The sequence below is a fragment of the Oncorhynchus masou genome, chromosome 29 (assembly GCF_036934945.1).
Source record: "Oncorhynchus masou masou isolate Uvic2021 chromosome 29, UVic_Omas_1.1, whole genome shotgun sequence".
NCBI lineage: Eukaryota > Metazoa > Chordata > Actinopteri > Salmoniformes > Salmonidae > Oncorhynchus > Oncorhynchus masou.
The window spans coordinates 31,613,388-31,626,779 of NC_088240.1; the positions used below are offsets into that span (position 1 = coordinate 31,613,388).

At 42.4% G+C, this 13,392-nt stretch overlaps 1 protein-coding gene across 1 annotated transcript in view; it reads right to left on the reverse strand.

Moving 5' to 3' along the window:
- rftn2 (raftlin family member 2) overlaps nucleotides 1-13,063 on the reverse strand; it is a 31,206-nt gene extending 18,143 nt beyond the window's left edge. Inside the window, exon 1 of the mRNA XM_064944527.1 lies at nucleotides 12,429-13,063. Coding sequence (XP_064800599.1) covers nucleotides 12,429-12,567 — 139 coding nt within the window. The 5' untranslated portion in view covers nucleotides 12,568-13,063. The remainder of the gene's footprint in view (nucleotides 1-12,428) is intronic.
- Nucleotides 13,064-13,392: the final 329 nt, after the last annotated feature.

A 13,392-nucleotide genomic window follows, 5' to 3' on the forward strand; every position in this document is an offset into this window, starting at 1 on the left:
TGGTTACATTTTTTCCAACCTCATCCCTAACGCTTTGTTATTGTTTCAACTGCTGATTGCCACTTTAAAGATATATTCAATGTCTGATTTGTTATTGTTACCCATCTACCAATCATTGCTATTCTTTATGAAGCTCATTGGTCTTTGTAGTTGAATCTGTGCTTGAAATTCAATACTTGACTGAGGGACCTTACAGATGTACAGTATCTATGGGGGACAGAGGAAGGGGTGGTCATTCAAAAATCATGTCAACCCCTATTAACGTATAGAGTCCACATATCTTATGTGATTTGTCACGCCAAATTGTACTTCTGAACTAATTTGGGCTTGCCTTAACAAAGGGGGAGAATACTTATGCAACGACTATATTTTAGTTATTTGTTATTTTTATTACATTTGTAAAATATATTTAAAAAAATAATCTAAACAATATTCACTGTGACACCATGGAGTATTTTTTTTTACAACTAATATATTTCCATTCCACTTTAAAATGCAACAAAATGCCCTAAAAAAGTGGGTGTAGACACTACTGCACAGTGCCTTATTGACCTAGTAAAAATAAATAGGTGTAGAAAAAGGGGAATTCATGTTGAAACCCTTATATTAAACACCATTGGAATTCACTAAGTTGATGGTTTATATTTAGGTTAAGGTTTTTAAGCTTTGTCATTCTATATTTTTGTATCTTATTTAATTATTTCACATATGTTACATGTAATAAGTTCACACAGAGGACCAGAGAGTGTTACAGAAACCTGTGACAATCTGATGTACCCAAAAGGGCCACTAGATGTATTGTGATAGATTACATAAAATCTTTGAAAGATGCCAAAATTCTGGTAGTTTACTGGTAAGCTTCAAAATGTTCCAATAATATACCATCCCATTGCAATCCTAGCTACAATGGGAAATCAAAATGCTCACAAACCACAGTTGGGTCACCTGCCTCTATCGCCAGTTAATGTCACCTCTCCCAGCTCCTACTGACACCTACCCATGAGCCCCCTCTCTTTCCATTTACTTTAACCAGCATCCTCACCCATTGAGCACCGACCAACACTGGATGTCCATGGATGTTAAAAAGTAGTTTGGTCAGTTCACCAGGGCCTTGATGTTAACATCCACAGACTGTACAGTGACTAGAGCACCGTAGAGTACATTATAATAGTGAGTAGAGCACCGTAGAGTACATTATCATAGTGAGTGATACATGAGGAGAATGCATTTCTCCTCATAATTATGAATTTCTGTGTAGTACAGACCAGGAACCCATGATGTAATTCTGTGTAGTACAGACCAGGAACCCATGATGTAATTCTGTGTAGTACAGACCAGGAACCCATGATGTAATTCCGTTACCAGGTGTAAATTCACTTCAATAACCAAAAGAGATTTTTCAAAGTGAAGATGCCATGTCATAGCTGACACCCCAGTCTTTCTGCAGACATCTTTGAATCTTAAGTCGGAGCGGATATTTAACAGAGCTTTTGGAAAAACGTGGTCACCGGAGGGAGATTTCATCATAATTCCTTTAACAAAGTTTCCATCTGCAGTGGAAATGGTTAAAAGTAGTCCTTGTGCATATACACTGAACAAAAATACAAACACAACATGTAAAGTGTTGGTCCACATGAGCGAAATAAAAGATCCGAGAAATGTTCCATACGCACAAAAAGCTTATTTCTCTCAAATTTTGTGCACACATTTGTTTACATCCCCGTAAGTGAGCATTTCTCCTTTGCCAAGATAATCCATCCCCCTGACAGGTGTGGCATATGAAGAAGCTGATTAAACAGAGGTGCACCTTGTGCGGGGGCCAATAAAATGTGCATTTTTTTCACATAACACAAAGCCACAGATGTCTCAAGTTGAGGACTTGTGCAATTGGCATGCTGACTGCAGGAATGTCCACCAGAGCTGTTGCGAGAATTTCTCTACCATAAGCCACCTCCGTCGTTTTAGAGAATTTGGTAGAGCATCCAACCGGCCTCAAAACCGCAGACCACATGTATGGTGTCGTGTGGGCGAGTGGCTTGCTGATGTCAACATTGTGAACAAAGTGTCCCATGGTGGCGGTGGGGTTATGGTATGGGCAGGAATAAGCTATGGACAACAAACACAATTGCATTTTATCGATGGCAATTTGAATGCACAGAAATCCTGTAACGAGATCCCGAGGCTCATTGTGAAGCCCATTTTTTTTAAGGTATCTGTGACCAACAGATGAATATCTGTATTCCCAGTCATGTGAAATCCATAGATTTAGGGACTAATGAATTTATTTCAATTGACTGATTTCCTTATATAAAACTGTAACTCTGTAAAATCTTTGAAATTGTAGCATTTATATGTTTGTTCAGTATAGTTGTATCGTTTTTCAACTTTAAAATCAATGTTTTTAAATCAATGAACAAAAAAATTATTCAAAGCGTAATCCTGTTACTTTGGAATTCAGTGGCGGTGGTGCCATTTTAGATTAGGGAGGACAATATATATATACTTTATTTCTTTATTTCTATACTGCATATTGGATGAATTATTCATATTCCATTAACCCAGCTCAATGTAATGTCGATAGATTTAAGCTACTACATTTCCCCTACACCCATCATGAGGTTGCTACAACGTAGCCTACGAATTCAAGTTTACAATGTAGGTGCACAGGTTAAATAAATAATCAAGGTGCCAGACAGTGACACATTCAATACTGCTTTACACACTCTTGCCTGCATCTAGCTGATCTAGGGTATAATCATTATTCCAAATTGTTGCTCATTCAGGTATGTTTATCCACATTTTGTTCCGTTTACTTCTGTTTAAGAAGCGTTTGTCAACACAATTAGCAGAACGAATACACCCTTGATCATCCACAAACACATTTCACGTTCAGCCACATACAAACAGCATGATCACCTTGCTCCTTGTATAATTCCTTCTCAAATCTACGTGCTATCCTTCTCTCACCTTTCCCCTTCACTTGTGGACTTCAGTGCACAACACAACAGCTGTCTGTGACCAGGCAAAAAAACTTTCCAAGCCAAACCTTCATACCATAACCGCTACACACAGCCTACATCGTTGTCACCACATTAGCTAACGTCATAGTCAACATAGCAACTAAAACTAACATGTTAGTAAACCCTCTACAATCATTCAGTAGTGTACAGCAAGCAGTTTAGCAGTTAAACCGGCAAGGCCCAGTTGACAATACATTACTATAACCAAAAGCTTACCTTGAGTTGCAGTGTTGGATAGCCATAGCTAACATAGTATCCATCTCTGTTTGAGCTGGTGTTTGAGTAGGCTAAACCAGCTAGCTGCATTTGTTAGTGAAGTGAAAAAAAATACAAAATTTAGCTAGCTCTCTCTTTCTCGCTTCTCCTTCATTTTTTAAGAAACTAATTTGTTAAAAACTGTTCAACTATTGTCTTTCTCTCTCTTTGAGTTAGCTACTCACCACATTTTATGCACTGATGTGCTAGCTAGCTGTAGCTTATGCTTTCAGTTCTAAATTCATTCTCTGATCCTTTGATTGGGTGTACAACATGACCGTTCATGCTGCAAGAGCTCCAATAGATTGGAGGACGTCCTCTGGAAGTTGGAATACTTATTGTGTAAGTCTATGGAAGGGGGTGAGAACCATGAGCCTCCTAGGTTTTATATTGTACCCCAGAGGAGGACAGAAACTAGCTGTCCTCCAGCTACAGCATGGTGCTGCCCCAGAGAGTGCTAGAGGCTACTGTCGAACTTCACTGCAAAACCGTGTGTTTTAATAAATTATTTGGCGACGTGAATATATTTAATGGCTTTAATGTTCATCCTCCCCTTCCTCTGCTGAGGAGCCACCACTGGTGAAATTGCCCGTACACTACAGGAATAAACATGAGAGGACAGAGTGTGTAGATCTCATGTAAAGTGGAAAGGATTATCCTAATATGACTACCAAGGCACCATCTCTGTTAACAAATCATTATATTAGCTAAATACTATACCGGGCTAGACAATCTGGACCCTCTCTTTCTAAAATTATCTGCCGAAATTGTTGCAACCCCTATTACTAGCATGTTCAACCTCTCTTTCGTATCGTCTGAGATCCCCAAAGATTGGAAAGCTGCCGCGGTCATCCCTCTTCAAGGGGTGACACTCTAGACCACATATGTCAGAGTCAAGGCCCGCGGGCCACATCGACTTCCCCTTGAGAAGGTTTTACGGCCCCTGGGATGATCTTGATTTATTATTAGAACCGGCCCGCAGACCGCAGCAAGCCGACAGCCCGCAGATCTTTTACACGCACCAATACTACATTTCCCACAATGCAACGGTGACGCACCGAGCAGTAGGCTGCTTCATTTCAATATTTATTGGCACAGCAGTCGTCAGCATCACAGTAAAATTAACTTTCAGATACCCATCAAAAATGGCAAAACGGAAGGTGGACACTGAGAACCGGGGTTTCAAACAAGGTGGGAGTCGGAGTATATGTTCACGGAGGTAGCTGGAAAACCTGTGTGTCTTCTGTGTGGAGAAAGTGTGGCGGTACTGAAAGAGTATAATCTGAGACGACATTATGAAACGAAACACGCGGACAAAAACAAGAATATGGACATGGAACAAAGGCTACAAAAGGCAGAGGAATTAAAAGAGGCCTCAAATCTCGACAGGCTCTGTTCAAAAAGCCAAATCACAAGGCCAGGCTGCTGTCAAGGCCAGTTTTATTTTGGCAGAAGAGATCGCTAAATCAGCCCGGCCATTTACGGAGGGGATTTCATCAAAAACTGCATGATTAAAGTTTGTCGAAGTTTGCCCAGAAAAAAGGCAACTCTTTTTAAAATGTGAGTTGAGCAGAAACACCATTGCCGAGAGAGTAGACCAGTTGTCCATCAATCTAAAAGAGCAGCTTGTGAAAAAGGGAAAAGATTTCATTGCATATTCCTTGGCTGTGGATAGCACCGACATTTCTGACATTGCCCAGTTGTCAATTTTCATCGGAGTGGACTCCAGCCTAAGCGTGACAGAGGAGTTTTTGGCTTTACGTCCTATGCATGGCACAACTACGGGGCATGATTTGTATGAAGAGGTGTCAAGATGTGTAAATGAGATGGAGCTGCCTTGGGAAAAACTCGTGGGTTTGACAACCGACGGAGCACCTGCGATGTGTGGACACAGGAGCGGACTGGTGGCGAAGATACGGGAAAAGAGCGACAGGTGAGCTGACAGCTTATCATTGTATCATACACCAGAAGCGCTGTGCGGTAAAGCCTTGAAAATGGAGCATGTAATGAGCATCATCACGCGCACAGTTAACTTTATCAGAGCCAAAGGTTTGAATCACCGCCAGTTCAAGGCATTTCTGACGGAGTTAGAAACGGAGCATGGTGATTTGCCTTATCACACAGAGGTGCGATGGCTAAGCCAGGGAAAGGTGCTTCAAAGATGTTTCGAGCTTCGTGAGGAGATTTGTCTGTTCTTGGACAGCAAAGGGAAAGACACAACACAACTCGAAATGTTTCTGTGTGAAATGGCTTTTCTGTGTGACATTACGAGTCATCTGAATGCAATGAACTTGCAGCTGCAGGGTCGGGATCATGTCATCTCTGATATGTACAGTACAGTGAAGGCATTTAAAACCAAACTGACTCTGTGGGAGACGCAGATGCGGAAAGAAAATTTGAGCCACTTTCCCAGCTGCCAGACCATGAGAGAAGCTCTCTACCAGTGCGTTCCCGAGCGCACAGTTGGCTGATAAAATAGGTATGCTTGCCGCTGACAACGCCCGATTTGCTGACTTTGAAGCACAAAAAAGCAGGTTGGAACTGCTCGGTAACCCATTTGCTGTTGACGTGGAAAGCTCACCACCAAACCTCCAAATGGAGTTGATTGACCTCCAATGCAATGATGCACTGAGGGCAAAATATGCGGCAGTGGGTGCTGCGGAGTTCGCCCGTTTCCTCCCCGACACAATGCCCCAGCTGCGCATCCAGGCTGCTCAAACGTTGTCTATGTTTGGCAGCACATACCTGTGTGAACAACTTTTTTCTTTGATGAACCTGAACAAAACATCACACAGAAGTCGACTTACTGCTGAACACCTCCACTCAATTCTGAGGTTTTCCTCAGCTCAGAGCCTTACCCCGAACATTGATGAACTTGTGGAAAAGATGGGACACCACCAAGTATCACCCTCAACCTCAAACAAGTGAACATTACTGTGCAATCACATATTTAGAGTTTTTACTCAGTTCAAGTTTAAAAGTTAAAGTTTAATATTTGTTTTCACTGCATGTTACTTCTCCTTAAACAAAGTGTTGTTTTTGATTAATAGATTTTTGCACTTTATTTTATTGTATTTCAATCCAATTATATTTTAAAAATATTTCAGTTGAGTGGATGATAGAAAATTGCTATTATTGTTTTTTTCTTTGAAGTAAATTTAGCCCACTTTTGCTAAAATAGAAAATATAGGCTACTGATGGTGCCTTGAATACCGGTTTCTTTCATTTAATGTTCATGTTATGGGGATTTTTATATAAAGGAAATTTGTCTTTTGTGTCTGTTGAAAATTAAAGATTACTGACAGAGCCATAAGAAAATATTGCTTTATTTATCTGATCATATTGGAATATATTTGTTAGGTTTTCAGTAGGTTCAATTAGGTTCACTAGACTATATGCGTCATTTAAAAAATTTTCAATGAACATTCGAACAGTCCGGCCCTCGGCTTGTAGCTAAATTTTTTATTTGGCCCTCCGTCCATTTGACTTTGACACCCCTGCTCTAGACCCAAACTGCTACAGACCTGCAGTATATCTATCCTACCCTGTCTTTCTAAGGTCTTCGAAAGCCAAGTGAACAAACAGATTACTGACCATTTCGAATCCCACTGTACCTTCTCCGCTATGCAATCTGGTTTCAGAGCTGGTCATGGGTGCACCTCAGCCACACTCATGGTCCTAAACGGCATCATAACCGCCATCGATGAGACATTACTGTGTAGCCGTATTCATCGACCTGGCCAAGGCTTTTGACCCTGTCAATCACCACAATCTTATTGGCAGACTCGACAGCCTTGGTTTCTCAAATGACTGCCTCGCCTGGTTTACCAACTACTCTCTGATAGAGTTCAGTGTGTCAAATCGGAGGGCCTGTTGTCCAGACCTCTGGCAGTCTCTATGGGGGTGCCACAGGGTTCAATTCTCGGGCAGACTCTCTTCTCTGTATTATTCAATGATGTCGCTCTTGCTGCTGGTGATTCTTCCTAAGTATACTTCTGGCCCCTCTTTGGACACTGTGTTAACTAACCTCCAGACGAGCTTCAATGCCATACAACTCTCCTTCTGTGGCCTCCAACTGCTCTTAAATGCAAGTAAAACTAAATGCATGCTATTCAATCGTTCACTGCCCGCACCTGCCCGCCCGTCCAGCATTACTACTCTGGACAGCTCTGACTTAGAATATGTGGACAACTACAAATACCTAGGTGTCTGGTTAGACTGTAAACTCTCCTTCCAGACTCACATTAAGCATCTCCAATCCAAAATTAAATCTAGAATCAGCTTCCTATATTGCAACAAAGCATCCTTCACTCATGCTGCCAAACATACCCTCGTAAAACTGACCATCCTACCAATCCTCAACTTCGGCGATGTCATCTATAAAATAGCCTCCAACACTCTACTCAACAAATTGGATGCAGTCTATCACAGTGCCATTAGTTTTGTCATCAAAGCCCCATACACTACCCACCACTGCGACCTGTACGCTCTCGTTGGTTGGCCCTCGCTTCATAACCTGTAGCCAGTGGGTTTGGCAAAGGGTATCTACAAGTCTCTGCTAGGTAAAGCCCCGCCTTATCTCAGCTCACTGGTCACCACAGCAACACCCACTCGTAGCACGCGCTCCAGCAGGTATATCTCACTGGTCACCCCCAAAGCCAATTCCTCCTTTGGTCAACTTTCCTTCCAGTTCTCTGCTGCCAATGACTGGAAAGAACTGCAAAAATCACTGAAGCTGGAGACTTACCTCCCTCACTAGCTTTAAGCACCAGGTGTCAGAGCATCTCACAGATCACTGCACCTGTACATAGACCATTTGTAACCAGCCCATCTACCTACCTCATCCCCATACTGTATTTATTTATCTTGCTCCTTTGCACCCCAGTATCTCTACTTGCACATTCATCTTCTGCACATCTACCATTCCAGTGTTTAATTGCTATATTGTAATTACTTCGCCACCATGGCCTATTTATTGCCTTAACTCCCTTATCTTACCTCATTTGCACTCACTGTATGTAGACTTTTTGTTTTCTTTGTTTCTACTGTATTATTGACTGTATGTTTTGTTTATTTCAGGTGTAACTCTGTTGTTGTATGTGTCGAATTGCTATGCTTTATCTTGGCCAGGTCGCAGTTGCAAATGAGAACTGGTTCTCAACTAGCCTATCTGTTTAAATAAAATAAACCGTTCTGCACATCAGTGCCCCGCGACTTCACTGGAAACTCCAGTTAGCTGAGCAGAGCACAATTGATTCTTCACAGTGTGTTAAACCATATCACTACACCAGCCAGGTTTGAAATGTACCACTGCCCTTGTAGTCTCCTCCAAATGTAATATAAACTCTATAATCAGAGATAATCCAGCATTTTCTAGGGTCTGGTTCCAGTCAGATTAACACAGAGAGAAAAAGAGAAGAAGAGAGATTATAGTAGATTGTGGTTGCGTGGAATTTGTTCTGGAATTACATCCTCATATGGTCCAGGTGAGGCGGAATTTAATTTGCCACATACAGACAAATACTAACATCTAGCCTGGTTCCAGGTCTGTTTCTGCCATCTTGCCAACTCCTACGGTCATTGGCCTAAGAATGACCGTATGAGTTGGCAAGACAGCACAAATAGATCTGGGTCCAGGCTACTAAGAACAGGAGGCTGATGAGAATCCAGGCCTAGCCGTCAATCGAGGTAAACAACCTTGGAAAGAGAATAGTCATAATATTTTAGGATAGCTGGGTGGTTGGATACACTTATCCCTCATCCCTAAATCCTTTAATCTTTCAATCTATCCTCCTATCCAACTAATATCCTCTCGGGCCGGGACGACACCAGCATCTCGATACTCATTAGTATCATGGCAAGAAAACAAAACACAAAGCGGATTTAACTTCTTTAGGAAAACACCAGTAATGTTGCAAACATCATGTTGTCATCCAGAGTCACATGTATTTATTTTCCAAGCTATAGCACACAATATGTTAACTATAGCAGGTTTTTAAAGGACCAAAGAGTTAGATCTGCTTCTTGTTTTCATTTTTGCCATGGAAAAAAATATCCTCACAGCCCAAATATCCTCCCATCCAGCTTGAATTATTAATCTCTCTAGCCACCTCTGTCCAACCACAAATCCAATCTCTCGACCTGTCACCCCTCTGCCTGTTAATTTATCCATCTAGCCATCCATCCAGCCATCCCCTTTACATCTCTCCATCCCCCACTCAGCCCAGTAGAGCCCCTGTGGATCAACAGTGTGAGGCCCACTCTGCTGCCCCCCCCCGCCCCTCTTCACGGGCTGCCGTCCAGCCTCTGTCCTCGGTCCAGCTGAGCTCTCCAGCCCTCCCTTCCTCCCTCGATCCACACTGACTGTACTGCGGGGCTAAACTAATCAGCATGTGAGGCTTTAGCCATTAGACATTAGCCACTTTGATGTGATGCCCCTGGCCTCTGCTTCCGCCACAGGGAGGAGTAATGGTGCTTTAAAAGGAGGCCAAGCTACCGGGCTGGGCTGCTACTGGGCTGAGGGGTGGGGGTGTGCATGTGAGGGAAGATGCAGCCAGCAAATGGCTTAGGAGAGAGGTTGTGTGTGTGTCCCAGAAATGTTTCTTCATTTCAAGGAGAAGTGAGGGAGAGAAGAGGGAACATGTACTGGGTTCTAACTAGTCCCCAATCTTCAGGCAGGTCCAGTGTTGATGCTAACACTAATGTCAATACAGAAGCTAAATCCCACTAGTTTGGCATAAAGCAGAGAACAGCAATGAAACTGATCCAAGATGGATGATTAAGGACGCTAGTTCTAATCTTTATTAATCTGTCCATTTGGCTCTGCCTCACACTGAATGAAACATCTGGCTCAGAGGCTCTGGAGGAGAGAACATGGTAGTAAGCAGTCAACCTAGCCACCTATTCTGTGCAATACCTTGGTACTGGAGGTCATGGGAGTCACACTTGACTTGGGAAGGTATAGTACCTATAGCAAGCATCAAATGTCAATCAAATGTGGCTAAGCTCTTCTCATAAAGAACTAAGACAAGTAATGCTTTGATAATGTGTAGCACAGACAGGCACACAATACAGCAGTACCTAGAGGCATTCAGAGGAGTAGGTACTGTCTGGCTGCACCTTTAAACCCTTGAGAGTCATGTCGAATTATAAGCATCATATTGTTTTCATTTCCAGCCTCTTGGAGTGCGCCTGCTACTCAACCGTCAGTGTGCGGGTCTCTATACACGCCTATAAAGCAGCTTACAGTGTAGTCAGAGGTATTCTATTACTTTTATTTGACCCTGCTGGTCATCTATGCACATTTTAACATCTTGGCCATGTTCTGTTATAATCTCCACCCGGCACAACCAGAAGAGGACTGGCCACCCCTCATAGCCTGGTTCCTCTCTACTTTTCTTCCTAGGTTCTGGCCTTTCTAGGGAGTTTATCCGAGCCTCTGTGCTTCTACACCCGCATTGCTTGCTGTTTAAGGTTTTAGGCTGAGTTTCTTTACAGCACTTTGTGACATCAGCTGATGTAAGAAGGGCTATATATATATTCATTTGATTGATATTCTGGAAATGTGTTGTTTGCTTTGCCTCAAGGCATCTGCAGGCCAGGCGCTCCTCACTAAGGAATGGAGCTGTCCCGTTTAGGAGTATGTATGCTCCAAAATAGACCCTCAGGCTGTCTATACATCTACAGTATATACAGTATTTAGGGTTGAACTTGACAACATGCACCACAGTCCTAATATGTACACAGTAGTACATATCATTTGATATTTACATTAAGCAGTACTTCTTTATTTCAATAATGTCTATGAGGATGTGTTTTTTTTCTTGACAAGGATTTCTGTTGGTGTGGAAGTCACAACTACCAGCCTACACAGACAGGGACTCCTAAATCCAGGTAAACAGGATTTGGCTGGTGTGGAAGTCACAACTACCAGCCTACACAGACAGGGACTCCTAAATCCAGGTGAACAGGATTTGGCTGGTGTGGAAGTCACAACTACCAGCCTACACAGACAGGGACTCCTAAATCCAGGTGAACAGGATTTGGCTGGTGTGGAGGAAACCCAGGACTTTCTGCTTATTTCCAAAAGAAACTAAGGTCACTAAACTTTCACGTACACACTTATTGAGAATATATACCAAAATGTATTCAGGCTTTGTCCAGATAAGGGCTGGGTTGTGCTGTAGAATAAGAGTGCCTGTATCAACTGTATCAACTAGTGGGCTTTACTCCAAACCCCTGAACTGGGACCCCAGCCACTTTCTACTGTGTCCATTATTCTGCAAGCCCAAACCCAATAACCCATGTAGACATAACCACATCCTCATATCTACAGCTCATAGGCCTAACCATAAGGACAGAGGCTGCACAGTGAGAGAGATAGTGGCGACTCACACTAGGGAGCCTCAGTCTACAGAGTGAAATACATTACAAGTATTTATTAGGGAATGGGGTTGAACGCCCTTATTTGAGTTCTACCAGATACTAAACTAACAACACTCCATCTAAAGTGGCATACACCACTGTTTACATGGCTGGCTTGTAACTAAACAAATGTTAGCATTATTTCCCTTCCAAATAGGTCATTGGTACATCAACCAGTCCCAAGCTCCTCATGTTGTAGAGATTACACTAGACACACTGCATTCTGACAAAGGATGCGGTTGCACTTTCAGATGATCAGAAATCATATAATAATGTGGTGGCCAGGTGTCTGTGAGATGAGGACAGAAGGGAAGGTATTTTTCCTTTCACATCGATGCGCGAACACACCGGAAGAGAGGGGTAAAGAGAAAACTTCGACCTATTTCTCTGGACGAGAAAATGACAGCACTGTTGCTAGGAGAGAGGACCTGAGCCACTGCATAGGATACGCACGTGTAGTGATCCAATTAAGATCAGCCACATGAAAGACCATTGCAGCCTATTTGAAAAACAAACCTGCCGTTTGTAAACCATTGTTCAAAAACCAAAATCCATACCTAGTCAAAATGGTGACAAGATTGAAAAGCACCTAACCCAGGTTATTTCAGAGGAAAATAGTAATTCATGTTTTTCTTTCGTTCATAGCCTCGTCAATATCTAAAGAAACATTGTTTATAATATATCCTAAGTATTATGCTTAATGTATCAAGGTGAGACCCAAATGCATACCTTCCAAACTGAAATCCAGTAGCACATACTCGTAAACGGTGTCGGTTTTGATCTCTACTTGTGGTCTCTTCAGAGTGGAGTAGATCTTCCCGGGGCTGCTGTCCTCCGGGTCTTCCAGTTTCCTCAATCCGCAGCCCATAGTGCTGTGGTGGGATATCCAGCTCAAACTGCCCGTGCACGGTGACGGGAAGAGCCCGCTCCGCTATACAAACAGTTTTGTTCTTGCTATGAAGTTAACGGGATTACTCCATCCCCGGAGACGCTATTCATCCGTTTGAGTGCCACCGGATAATCACAGTTATTTTTTATTTTGGGGGGCAATTGTACAATGAGAATATTATTTTTCTGTAAAAACTTATTTTGAAACGAAACGTGCGTCTGGAGCGTGCAGCTCTCGTTCCCTCTTGAAAAAAACTCACGGAAAAAAAGTTACATTTGACAACTCCTCTGCGCGAGCGGCTACTTTGTTGCAAACGTCGATTAATTGTCAACAAATCCACTTTTGGTTTTATTTTCACCGATATCACGTGTAGCTTATCACCAGCACCGAATCGTCTAAACGAGAGTGGTTTCAGTAAAGCCGAATAATACGTCTGTGTGATTTAGAAAAGCCAAAGCAGCTTGCAGGAGACAGAAAAAATGGGAGGACCGAAGGAGAGGAGGTGATTTGGCCAGCAACAACATCCACTGATGTCTAACTGAGGAAGTTGTAGCCCAGCTCTATTTTTATGATATTCTGTCACACTTCATGAAGTTTAGGTCATAGATAATATAACATTGTTCAACCTCTATAGTTTAGGTTTGTGCTGTTTAGTGCAAAGAAAATACACTGTTACCCTACTACTGCAGGGCAGGGTAACCTTTTCAGGTTATATGGAGTTCCTTATATAATTAGACCATACTTTTGTATGAATTTACAACCCCAGTAACGTTAGATCATATTGAGCGCATTGGTATAATTCAA